The sequence below is a fragment of the Pristiophorus japonicus genome, chromosome 12, assembly GCF_044704955.1.
Source record: "Pristiophorus japonicus isolate sPriJap1 chromosome 12, sPriJap1.hap1, whole genome shotgun sequence".
NCBI lineage: Eukaryota > Metazoa > Chordata > Chondrichthyes > Pristiophoridae > Pristiophorus > Pristiophorus japonicus.
The window spans coordinates 186,247,336-186,261,254 of NC_091988.1; the positions used below are offsets into that span (position 1 = coordinate 186,247,336).

Here is a 13,919-nt window from a genome sequence, read left to right on the forward strand (position 1 = left end):
GCCACCCTGCCCATTCCTCTGCTGCTAACCATTTGTCTGTTGTGTTATATTTTGCAGAACTTGAGGCCAACCCTGACGAGGCTGAAGCCGATGCAGAATAAGATTCAGTCGTGGACGAACCTGAAGAGGAGAACATCTTCCAATCCTACCTTCCAGAGAAAGAGCATGATGGTGAAGTGGAGGTGGAGGGGCAGGGGAGGGGATGGATGAAGCCCCCACTCTTGTACTCGCTCTGGAGGAGATGCTGATGCCGCCCATTGAGGTGCCAGGCCCTTTCCTGAGGGGTACGAATGTTGGGACATTCCATGGTTTTTCACAGTCCTGGCTGGGGATTCCAGTGGGGTGCAGCGAGGCACGCCCAGAGCCCGACAATCCGAGGCTGCGGGTCCCATGGGACGCAGCAAGGCATACCCAGGACCCCACCGTCTGAGGCTGCAGGTCCCAGTGGTATGCAGCGAGCCATACCCAAGATGAAGAGGGGAAGGATCTAAATCATGTGGTTCAGATGATGGCAATGAGTGCAGAGAGCATTGACCTTACATGATCACTCCTGGACACCATCAGTGGGGAGGGTGATGAGGTATCGGGACTGTCGGGATAAGTAACAACAATCTCTCTCTCTCTCGAGAAATGGGAACAGTCTCCAGGCACATGAGGGAGGGAATGTCACAGGTAGCTGATACACTGTTGGCGAACATGAGGGAGGGAATGTTACAGGTAGTTGAGACATTGTCAGGGCACATGAGGGAGGGAATGTCAGAGTTAGCTGCTGCAATAAGGGAACACACTCAGACCCCGCGACCATTGACAGAATCAACTCCCACTCCCGCTCCTATCCCCAGACCAGCCTCTGAAGAGGCCCAAGCTGGGCCTTCCACATTACCTTCCACCGGCTGCCTCCCCCCCCCCATCAAGAAGTGCGCATTACCCAAGATGTTCGAAAGAATAAGCTTGGTACCAACCCGAGAAAAGCTGCACCATCGCCTGCAGGCAGGAGTGGCGTCAGCAAGACCAAGCGGTCTTAGAATAAGGTGGAGAAGAGATGGGTGCAGCCTTTCTTTGCTGCTGTTATTATTGTTGTTACTGTTGTAACTGTTCTCAAATTAAAAGTTTTTTGTAAGTTATGTAAATTTACCAGTTTAAAAGTTTTTAAGTGATCTTAGACTTTGTAAGTGATCTCAAAGTTTGTAAGTGATCTTAACTGAAAACTTTAAAGTTTGATACAAGAATATTATTATGAAAGTTAAGTTAAGTACAAACAAGTGTTAAAATGTTGAATAAAATATATTTTAAATTATAACTGAATAATTTCCATTATTTGTTCCATTATTATGTGAAGGGTATCTCGCATCAACTGACATGATGCGATGCATGTCGTCAGACATGAGCTGCACATTAACAGAGTGGAAGCCCTTTCTATTCCTGTACATCTCGGAATCCTCCAAAGGTGCTCGCAAGGCGATGTGGGTACAATCAATGCAGCCCTGTACCTTTGAGAAGCCAGCAATCCTGGAGAAGCCCACAGCCCTTTCATGCATTGCTTAGGTGGTCATGGGGAACTTAATGTAGTAATTCCTCCAGGCATATAGTGCAGCAGTCACCTGCCGAATGCAGATATGTGCTGCATGTTGAGAAATGGCGCACACATCCCCAGTTGTGACCTGGAACAATCCAGATGCATAGAATGAAAGTGCAGCTGTAACCTTCACTTCAACTGACAAAGCAGTCCTCCTGACGCTTCTAGGTTGCAGGTCTGCTTTTACTAACTCACAGATCTCGGTTACAACTTCATTGCGGAAACGCAGCCTTCTCACACAATCTGCATCACTCAGGTGCAGGTACGAATGCCCGTCTCGATATACCCGAGGTAAGGCCTCCTGCCCATCATCCTATGTGCTCTGAGGTTCCTCATGCGATGACATCGAATCAATCGTCTCCTCCGCAGCACCATCATGCAGAAGGCTTGCACGAGCTCTGACATTGTCAATATTACCCCCATAATTAAATTGTACCTTTGCAAGAAGCTCAAAACAGCGGGACAAGGAGTTAAAGCTTCTCTCCTCTCTCTCTTTCTCTCCCCAAGGTCAACACCCTAGTATGGACCACCCTCTGATCTGCGCATGCGCAATAGGCTTGCTTAGAACGGGAAGCAAGGTATTCATTGAGGACATTTGGGAGAACGACGTCTAATGCAATTCTTTAATTTTTTTTTCAAAGTACCACCCCATCACCGACTGAACATCTCGTCACTGGGCTCGAGGGTCGGCCGGCAGAATTGCTCCCTTGCCCAGACATGGGCTCAGCATCCAGCACCCCCACCCCCCGCCCCGGGCTTCTTTTGAACCCGAGTCCCTGTGTCCAGACGAGGGAGCGATTCTGCCGGCCGAGGCTCTGACCCTTGAGCCCGGTGCGGAGACGTTCGGTGATGGCCTGGCACTTTGAAAAAAAATCGAAAATTAAAGCATTGTATTAGATTTCCATTTTTTCCGTTGTAAGTGTGAAAAAATTAAGCTTCATGATGCATATTTAATGTCTTCTTGACTCCTTCCAAAACTTCGCATAAAAACAATGGCATCTTTCTGCACCAATTTTTTAATGTGCGCTGGTTTTCCTTAAGTGCCCAGACGGTTTTTCAGGAGTGGTCACATGCACTGTCCTAGGAAAAATGTAAGTTGGCCAAACTTGCGTAAATCTGAATAACTGGCACACACTTCAGGTTACGCCCCCTATGACATAAAAAAAACCCCAAAAAAGTCGTAACTAACTGAGTTACGCTGGCGCAGAAACTTTGGGGAAAGTTGGATATTTTATTTAGGCAAAAAAAAGGCGCAGATAACTGGGGAAAATTGAGCCATTTGTTGTAGAGGTTTGTTACAACTGAGTGGCCTGCTAGTCCATTTCAGAGGGCAGTTAAGAGTCAACCACACTACTGTGGGTCTGGAGTCACATCTAAGCCAGACCTGGTAAAGACGGCAGATTTCCTTCCTTGAAGAATATTAGTGAACCAGTTGGGGTTTTTCTAACAAAATGGTAGTTTCATGGTCAGCAATACTGATACTAGCTTTTTAATTTCAGATTTATTTAATTAACTGAATTTAAATTACCCCCGCTGCCATTTGAACTCATATCTCTGGATTAGTATTCCAGTAACATAACCCCTATGCTACCATACCCTAGCCACTGTGCAAAGTTTAAATAAAAACTAAAAGTGCAAGCACTGGAAACTGAAACAGGAACAGAAAAGTTCAGCATCTGTAAAGAGAAAAGCAAGCAGACTAATATTCTGGGTGCCATCCTTTATCAAATACGGACACACCTGCTGTGTACTTCCAGTCTTTTTTGTTTCATCACAAAGACCGCCTACTATCGCCCGTCTCCACTCCAGTCTCAGTCCATCTGCTGTTAAATCCCTTAAGCATGCTTTTGTTACCTCCAGACTTGACTATTTCACTGCTCTCCTGGCTGGCCTCCCATCTTCTACCCTCCATAAATAAGTTAATTCAAACCTCTGCTGCCCATGTTCTAACTCGCACCAAGTCCTGTTCACCCATCACCCCTGACTTTGTCGACTTACATTGGCTGCCAATCCAGCAACACCTAGGGCACCAGAGGGACTGGAGTGCATCATTACCCCATGGAATAGAATTTTAATTTAATTTAAGTTTCCTTTTAATTTGTTTTTATTACATTGCTGTCTTTATTGTTTGAGCCCCTTTAAAAAGGAACCACATGCTGGACTTTGAATAGGCAATTGCCAGCAAGGAGAAGAGTCAGTAGCGCCTAGATTTAAAAATGTTCATCCTCGTGTTCCAATCCCTCCATGGCCTTGCTCCTTCCTCTCTTTGTAACCTTCTCCAACCCCGACAATCCTCTGACAACACTGCTTTCCTCCAACTCTCGTCTCTTGTCTATTGTCCACTTCCCTCGCTCCACCTTTGGCGGCCGTGCCTTCAGCCGTCTGGGCCCTAAACTCTGGAATTTCCTCCCTAAACCTCTCCACCTCTCTCTCCTCCTTTAACACATCCTGTAAAGCCTGCCTCAACCTAACCTAATGTCTCTTTCATTGCCTCGGTGTCAATTTTTGTCTCATTCAGCTCCTGTGAAACGCCATGGGACGTTTTACCACATTAACGGCGCTATATATAAATGCAAGTTTTTGTGGTTTGTAACTCTATGAAATACCGCGGTCATAACCCAGGAAGCACTTGTCTGTTTTCAACAAGTGATGAGCATGCTGTAAGGGACCCCCAAGGTTTCTGGAGTTAGGAGCAGGGAGAGGTCACAATTCATAAGCACTGATTTATGGAGCATGAAAGACTTACATTTATATAGCGCATTTCATGACCTCAGGACGTCCTAAAGCACTTTACAGCCAATGAAGTACTTTTTTGAAGTGTAGTCACTGTTGTAATGTAGGAAACGCGGCAGCCAATTTGCACACAGCAAGCTCCCACAAACAACAATGTGATAATGACCAGATAATCTGTTTTTGTTATGTTGATTGAGGGATAAATACTGGCCAGGGCACCGGGGATAACTCCCCTGCTCTTCATCAAAATAATGCCATGGGATCTTTTTCATCCACCTGAGAAAGCAGACGGGAGTCTCCGATTTAACCGCTTATCCAAAAGATGACATCTACAACAGTGCAGCACTCCCTCATTCGTGTATTAGTCTAGAATTTTGTGCTGAAGTCCTGAGAGTGGCACCCACAACCTTCTGACTCAGAGGCCAGAGTGCGACCAACTGAGCCACAGCTGACACACAAGTAAACCAGTAATAATAAACCAGTTACCTGAAATACAGGCACTAATCTTTAGAATGAAAAAACTACAAGCAAGAACACAGATGCTTATTGCAAACACTTACTCATTCCTCCTCCAAGGATACCACATTGACAGAGCCCGTAACTTTGTAAGCTCCACATCTAGTACTCTATTCTTGTGCCCAGCTGGTAACCTTACACAGCGGGAAATGCACTAAATGTCAAAAAATATATGATTCAGTTCAAATCCCTCTTTGCCCCTGCCCCTTATATCGTTAATCCTTTTGCACATGTTATTTCCTGTGGGTTCCCTCCAATATAAAGAGGTGAGTATTACAATGTAAGCAGGTACATGGCAATCAGTTGCAAATAAGATCAGATTTTTCCATTTTATTTGTTGCAGTTGGTGCTGCTGTGGAGGAGGGGGGTGGGGTGAAGATGTTTCACTGGCAAGAGCACAACATTTATTTTTGCAAAGTGAATGATGTGAAACTCAGACACTGGAAGGAGGCATGTTCAGTGTGTGGGAGAGAGAGAGAGAAAGAAAGAAAAGCAGCGAGAGAAAGCAACGCCCTCCTGTTTGCTGATTTAGATCCAAGGTACAAACCTCCATTGTAATTGCGGCAGAGGGAGGGAGGAGGGAGGAGGGAGGGTGATTGATGCATCATCAGTTGATTAGGTAGCCCTGCTTTGGTTGGAGCTGTATGTTGGCGGCTCACTCAGTCCAGCCACAGCAATGAGCGCAGTCAGGGTTCAGTGAGCAAACCCTGGGGAAAGATGGCGAGGGACACTGAAGTCACGGCGCTGCTTTTGAACGTTTGCTGCATTCTGAAGCTGCTGCCGGCGCAGGAGGTTATCACCTATGGTTACGGAGTCAACGGCTTCAGCTTGCACCCGCCTTATTTCAATCTGGCGGAAGGGACGAAGATCACAGCCACGGCCACTTGCGGAGAGGATGAGACGGGGAGGCCGATCGAGGATCTGTACTGCAAACTAGTCGGGGGTCCCGTATCCGGCGATCCCAGCCAAACTATTCAGGTATTGTACATAAGGGGAACTCTGACACACACACTTTGCTTTAAGTTGGGGACAGAGCTAGTTCTGTGCACTAATCGGACAAAGGACGTTTCGCACTGTTTAGACTGGCATTTCAATCCTGTCAACCTGTGTTTACCAAAGTTCAAAATGTTACTGCATTAAACGGGGTTTTAATTGTCTTATCTGGAAGGCAAACACAGGCAGCACCAATGCACACGTTGAGCCTTCAGCTGGACATTAACCTGCTCTGTGTGCTCAAGGTGCACTGGTAGATTCAACCCAATGCTCGAGGGCAATGCAGGTTCCTTCCAATGAGAAATCCTTCACTTTGTTGCAGTTTATAAAATTGCAGTGCACAGTGATCAGTGTCACAATCGTTCAATCTCCATTCATTGAAATCCACAGATTATAGACGGACTATTGTCCCGGGCTATTACCGAATGTAAAACTCTTTTTTAAAATTTTAGATTAAATCTCTGCTTTAACTGATTATCTGGTTCAATCCACAAGATGTATGAAATCTGGATTTAAAAAAAAGTACAAGCTGCCGTTTTGGACGTGAGGTGGTGGTGGTGGGGGGGGGGGAGATATATTAACTTCACTCTTTTAAATATAGGTCTCCTCCTTAAATTAGAATCATAAAATGACACAAAACAGGAGGAGGCCATTCAGCCCATCGTGCCTGTGCCGGTCGAGCCCTCGGGTGAAATCCCAACTTGTTGATATCAACAATCCGTGTCCCAGTTCTTTTCATTCCGGCACTCCGCTCTTCATTTACCCCCCCTTTCCCGGATGGTTGTTGGGGAATATGATTAACCCCCTCCTCTCTCTCCGCCACTCTGCTCCCGTAATCTCGGAATGCCAAACTATTTCCTTATTTAGGCTGGCGTTGGATTTCACTGAAGACGTGGTCGCCAGGGAGCACTGCACTGCACTTTCGTGTCTTTTACTCGCCCATTCGACCATTGAAGCACCGACCACAAACGAAAACAAACCTGCACAATGTGAACCTCTCTGTTGCCTCCACTGCAAAGCTTGTTCGCCTTTCATGGAAATGTGTCTTTGGCTGCTGTGCTCACGGTTTATAGATCCGGAGATTGTGTTCCATTTCAGTGACATTACTACCGGTAATAAGCTGGTCATCGAAGATGTTTTAAAGACAATTCTAACGCTTATTTTTACAGTATCGTGAATTACTCTTTTTAAGTATTTTACAAACTAGTCAGTTCAGTGACTCATACTTTAAAGACTGGGATTTAAAAAGTCTTGTTTGAGCTAACGTGATTGTTACAGTCCCTGTTGAAAATGTAGTTAAGTTGTGAAGCTTTCCCGTGCCTGATAACACGAGCCATGCCCCCCCCCCCCCCCCCCCCCGCCCATGCATGGGAGTCTTTACTTTGCAATTAAATGGGAAATGTGAATCACTGCTGTCAGGAGGTTTGAAGGGATAAAACTCTACTGTTCCACTTCTTCAATGATGCATTAAAATATGCAACAAGAATCCGCTTCACAATTGTTTCCAGGTCTCTCTCAGAGAGCTAGAGTGTAGCTGTGTCAATGGAGGCTGTGCTTTATAATGATCCACCTCATGCTTCAAACAATATCTTGCATCTGTCAGGGAGTTCAGCGGGGATATGTTACTGAGTGATGCTTTTAGTGACTAAATGAATTTGAAACCGGATACTTGAGTTCGGCTGGTGCTCTCTTATAGTATGTAAGCCACAAAGTGAGAAGAGCGATCCCTGTGAAATCTTCCAGAAATGCAACAGACAGGTAGTCTGACAGCATGTAGATGACAGGTCAGGGATTTGTATCATAGGGTTCAGGACGAGAGATTATGCTGCATCATTAATACTAATGTTGGACCGAGATTGTTGCCATACTGGTGCAAAAAAGAAAGTAGAAAGCTGCCAGTGTTGGTTATAGCTGGAACACAAGATAAGAAATAGCAGCAGGAGTAGGTCATTTGGCCCCACGATCCTGCTCTGCCATTCAGTGAGATCATAGCTGATCTTCTACCTCAACTCCACTTTCCTGCACTGTCCCCCTATCCCTTGATTCCCTTAATACCCAAAAATCTATCGATCTCTGTCTTGAATATACCCAACGACTGAGCCTCCACAGCTCTCTGTGGTGGAGAATTCCAAAGATTCACCACCCTCTGAGTGAAGAAATTTCTCTTCATCTCAGTCCTAAATGGCCGACCCCTTATTCTGAGACTGTGACTCCTGGTTCTAGACTCCCTAGCCCGGGAAAACATATTCCCTGCATCTACCTTCAAGATAAGATTTTGCTTTGGAACTGGAAGCTAGGAAGCATTCATTGAAAACTACAATTCAAAGAGGCAGTGCAGCTTCTCATCTGCATCACTGCAGAAGGACTGTATAAAAATAGCATTAATTCATCTCATTCATTTTCCTTCACAAACCTTCTTTACAACTGGTCTGAGGCTGCAAATTATTACCTAGATAAATCATGCAATGACTTGTGGGATGTTGTATTGCCAAACTAATTTGCACAACATGTAGCCACAGGTACCATAATTTTGTTGGTGGGCTCAGCAGGCGCCAAGGAGTTTGAAGTGTCTCCGGAGGTGCTGAAGTAGATACACTAACTAGGATGTGGGTGAATCCCATTCCGGTGCCGATGAAAGGCAAGACCTGTTTCTTAGTGTGGTGTCAACACTGTAAAAGAAGCAAGGAAAACTCGGTTTTACAATAGTGTCATTCATTTTAGAGACTATTTTGTTGCAGCCTCATGTACTTTACCCAAGTGGCCATTGTTCATGCGTAAGCCCGGACAGTGAGGAGTTAATTTCCTGAGGCTGTGTCAGCTCCGAGGTTACTTGCCCACTGGCAGTGCGTATTGCAAAATCGCGGGTGCATTTTCCATGATGTTCCGTCCAGTCTCCATCCAGTATTGTGGGCAGAGGGACTGCGATGTTTTGATGTGCCCTGTTGGTGAGGGAGGTTCCTGCCACTGACACATCCTTGGAAAATTTATGCTTTAATGTCAGTAGGTTATTCCCCCCCACTGAGCTGAGCCTAATCCTGTTCTTCCCAAATTTCACACACACAAACTTTTTCCAGATGGCATCACTGCTTATGCTTTAAAGAGTGGAAATCTTGGCTGATTTATTTTCCCCCTTTCCTAACTCGAGTACTGAGTCCCATTAGGAAATCCTCACTGCCACCCTGGGCTGAGATCAGTGCAGATCAGTGATCCAAGCTGGGACGTTCTATTTTGTAAGGTTCACTATCGCAGCTGGTAATGCACTTACTCACTGATTAATTGGGAAAGTTGGATCTGACAAATATAAGGGCCACTTTTAATGGACAAATAAACCGTGGGAAGCACATCCCCAAATTCTCAATATTCATGGCTGGTGGGTGTAATGTATGCACCTGTGAGTATGCTCAAGTTTGTCGAACTGTTGCATTGTGAGTGGCTTAGCCAGTCACGTGATGTTCACAAGACTCAATAAAACCCCAGTCAGTTGGGTCTGGGTCATCCACGATGAAGTATGCAGTTGTGACCCTAGTGGATGAATTGGCAATGTGTAGTGTGATTGTTAAACCTTTGTTAATAAACCAACTCGTTCTTAATAACATTGTGTTGCTAAGAATTCTTAAGCAAAGAACCCATGAAGCAGTGGGTGAGGGGCTCCCTACCTTCAGTGCCAATGTGCAAAATTAGCCCCTTGGTTTGAGACCTCCAACTTGTTCTTAATCTGATTCAAGATGATGTAATGAGACTAAAGCTTGCAGTGTTGTCCAATATCTGAACATCTACATATATTTGGGCAAAGTAGTTTAGTGCTTGTGGCATTGGATTAACAGTGCAGAGATTGAGTTCAAATCTCACTAGATTAAGTTGTGATGTTTAATTCAATAAATTTGGAACAAGGAAAAAAAAAGGTGCCATTGTTTTGTCATTTAAAAACCCAAGCTGGTCCACTTGCATCATTCAGGGACTGGATCATGCCACCCTTACCTGGTCTGGCCAGTACGTGACTCCACACTATATATTCTTTTATTCGTTCATGGTATTTATTGCCCACCTCGAGAAGGTGGTGGTGAGCCACCTTCTCGAACCACTGCAATCCGTGTGGTGAAGGTGCTCACTTTGTTGTAGCTTGGTACAACTGAGTGGATTGCTGGGCCATTTAAGAATCAACCACACTGCTGTGGGTCTGGAGTCATATATTGGCCAGACCGGGTAAGGATGGCAGATTTCCTTCCCTAAAGGACATGAGTGAACAAGATGGATTTTTACAACATTCCCATTCCTGATGCAAGTTTTTAAAATGTAATTAATTATTTTACCAGATTTTACTTAATTAACTGAATTTAAATTCCCCCATGGTGGGATTTGAACTTGCGTCTCACGGATTATTAGTCCAGGTCTCTGAATTACTAGTCCAGTAACATAACCACTATGCTACCGTTACCCCATGGCTGACTCTTAATGCCCTTTGAACTCACCTAGCAAGCTGTAGTTGTAATTCACAATCACTGCAAAAGAAGACCCAGCATCGCTCCTCAGGGTAAATAGAGATGGGCAAGAAATCCAGTCTTCTCAGTGTCAATTCGAAATAAGAATATCTCAAAATTTTTGAGGAGTTACACATTGTCTTATAGAGGAAAATGCAGAAATAGGAAAGCTCTTGAACATTGTGGGCAAGGCAGATTGTCCAAGGTCTGGACTTCTGACCCATATATTCCTTCGTTGATTTCCTGTGCCCTTCATCTAAAAACTGTTCTTTAATTTTAATATTAGAATTATTATCGGGTTGTTGAGGAAGTGGCGTGACAAAAGTATCGAGTGCTGATATCACACACAAGTGATGCAACAATACGTTTGATACAAATTGAATCATAGAATCTTACAGCACAGAAGGAGGCCACTCGGCCCATCATGTCTGTGCCGGCTCTTTGAAAAAGCTATCCAATTAGTCCCATTCCCTTGCTCTTTCTCCATAGCCCAGTAATTTAGTTTCTTTTTCTTATATATCTAATCCTCTTTCACATTTGAGTCATATTGCAAGTTTATATATCTATTTTTACAACATTCTTCCATTTAGCAGGCACCTTATCATATTTTAGATACCATATTTTGATGTGTCAATATTATTTTTAAAAAAGAGTAAGGAAGTCTAGTCATTTCCTGCTTGTTTTTTGGAGCTTGATAACTTGGATTCTCCCGAAGGACAGAAGATACCAATTTAAAGACATTTCTTTCAGAAGTTAGCCTCGAATTGATCTAGGATGTACCCACTTAAAACATTCCATCACAGGGAGTACCTGAGCGGTGACCTCATGAAGAATAAGCAGGTGAAATACAACTCTGATATCTATCACATCCATGCTTGCGACCCCAGACCACTAGTGAGTGATGCCACGTGAGATCAGCGAATAAGGTTTTGTCAGTTCCAATTCAGGGTTGCTACTGATACTCATTTAAGTACTAATATTATAATTTGTCACTTGTAATGAATGACCGGTCATTTCAAAGTAAGCATTGACAAGTGGGACTGATGATTGGAAATTTGAGATGCTTGCATTATTAATGATTTTGGTAACAGTCAAGCGATGCTTACAATTTTACTTATTTCGTGTTATGTTTCTTCAATAGGGTCAATATTGTGATATTTGCAAGGCAGAGAGTAACAAAGCACATCCAAGAACCAATGCCATTGATGGGACAGAACGTTGGTGGCAGAGCCCTCCTCTCTCCCGTGGCCTGGAGTACAATGAAGTCAATGTTACTCTTGATCTTGGGCAGGTAAGTTCAAAGTGCAGTGGGTTGTTCCAATACGATGGGTATTGCTGTCAATTTCATTAAGCTTTTGACTGCAAGCTTCCCCCAGTGAGCCACGCGTTCACCCAATGGGTGGCTGAGTCAAAGAGATCAAGAAGGGCCCAGTTTTGATCGTGGTCAGCGCTGAGATAACTGATCTCAACTGAGGTGGAAGTAGAGGTCCTGCTGTTGGCCTCAGCATCTCTGGTTTAGGGCAGCAAAAATTTGCCAGGGTCTGACCTAAAATCATAAACATTTATGGCACAGAAGGAGGCCATATGGCCCAACGTGTTTGTGCCAGCCGAAAAAGAACTATCCAGCCTAATCCCACTTTTCAGCTCTTGGTCCGTATCCCTGTAGGTTATGGCACTTAAAGTGCACATCCAGGTACTTTTTAAATGTGATGTGGGTTTCTGCCTCTACCATCCTTTCAGGCAATGAGTTCCAGACCCTGGTTGGTATTGTTGAAATGTTGCTTGTGTATGTGTGCGCGTGGATGTTGGCTGAAGGGTGGATCATGCTCAGATGTGATAGCATCACAGTCAAGGTTGAATAGCCTGCTGATAATGTCGAAGCTTACACATCAATAATAACCATTTGAGCAAGGCCCTGGAAGATAACGTTCCCAGCAAGGAGTCAATACCAATCTGCCCTTTAAGCTGCGTGGCAGCGTGGTTGTCTAGAGCTCCCGCGCAGCCGGCCCACTGGCTTTTAAAGAGAAGAAAACGCACATGCGCCGGAATTTGAATAACCTGCGCAGCCCTTTAAAGGGGCCATGCATGCCAAAAAAAAGTGAAAGGGAACATTGGGTAATACCTTCAGGAGTAGAGGAGAAGGAAACAATTAGCAAGTCAAGAAATTGCACTGTTGCACTGAGAAGCCAACTGGCCTAATGGTCCGGGTTTGTGGTGTAAGCTGAATGCTTGCTAAATCAATCTGTTAAGATGCGTACCATTCACTCTTGATATTTGGCAGTGACCCATTAAGTCACTCTATGTTGCTAGGCAAATAAAGCTGGAATTGGCCATTCCATGTCGCTAAGTAAACATTGTCTTCCCTCCAGTTCTGCATTTAATTGGATTGTTTCAGTGATGAGATTAAAGTCTGGCATTGACTGAGTGATGTGATTGGATCAATGCTTAGCACGTCCATGCCACCTCCTCTCTGCTGCTTTATCAGAGGCATTAACCCATTGAAAATAAGTGGGTTGATATTTCCACTAAATTAGCAGAGAGAGGAATGTGATAGAGTGTGTTAATATTTTGAATGATAACATTGCTGCTGTTAATTTTCAGACTTAAAAAGAGCTAAAAGCGAAGGGTGGTGGCAACATTCTAGTTAATGCCTGTTTCTGAAATTCAAGTTTGTTTTACATTTCTGTGGATTGGAGTTCCAATGATGTAACTGAGCTATTATCAGTGCAATTGCTATCGAACAGTCACCGTAGTACACAGACAGGAGTGGGTCTGTTCCGATTCCTCTTGTAAATAAAACTAGTATCTTTTTCAATTCAGCACATAGGTTTTGTTAACGATAAAGGGGGAGAAATTCACTATCACCCCGTTTGGGGCGTTAACTTTTAAAAGTTTGAAAAGTTAGCTCCAGGCACTAACGATTTCAAACTTTAAAAAAAAAATCACCGTTTTCGCTCCAAGAAGGAAGTGGAGCACTAAATCAAGCACTCTGCTGCCTTTTTGAAGTGCAATCGGCAGCAGGAAGGGCAATGAGTTCAGCAGCGCTGCACACTGGACCGTGCGGCACTTCCACATTAAGAGGCTCGTTCCCTCCCTTAAAGGGAAGGGTCATCGCTGCAGGTTCTGCATAATAAAATGTACAAACCTGGACCATCGCAGCAGCCGTGATCCCACGTGATCAGCCCGGCACTCGAGCAGTTATTTATTTTACTTACCTCGGCCACCTCACCTTTAAGCATCGCTCCCGAAGCAGTCGGCTGCCCGATGCGCGCCTCCTGCAGTTGCTGGTGTTTTCACCCGCCACTGCTGCAGGGGGCCCCCCGGAAGGCAATTTCGGGTCTGGGGCGCTACCTGGGCAATGCGCACGGTGATGACGTCACGTTCTCTGGGCGAAGGAGTTCGGGGCGCAGCGCCGTAGCGCCACCAGAAAACTCCCGCCAAATATTGCAGGAGTCGATGTCATTGCCGCGCCCGGTCACTAAGCCATTTGCCCCCTGGTTAGTGCCCTAAGGGGAGGCACAAAGACACCCAATTTTGCCCCCAAAGTTTTTCTGTTACATTGACCACCAAGAGTAAGCCAAAGGATCTGTGCACATCCAGTAACAAGCTCTTGGTATTTATCT

The 13,919-nt window shown here is 44.8% G+C and overlaps 1 protein-coding gene across 1 annotated transcript in view; it reads left to right on the top strand.

Moving 5' to 3' along the window:
• The first annotated feature begins 5,497 nt into the window (after positions 1-5,497).
• lama5 (laminin, alpha 5) overlaps positions 5,498-13,919 on the top strand; it is a 360,316-nt gene continuing 351,894 nt past the window's right edge. Inside the window, exons 1-2 of the mRNA XM_070896270.1 lie at positions 5,498-5,803; positions 11,438-11,587. Coding sequence (XP_070752371.1) covers positions 5,543-5,803; positions 11,438-11,587 — 411 coding nt within the window. The 5' untranslated portion in view covers positions 5,498-5,542. The remainder of the gene's footprint in view (positions 5,804-11,437; positions 11,588-13,919) is intronic.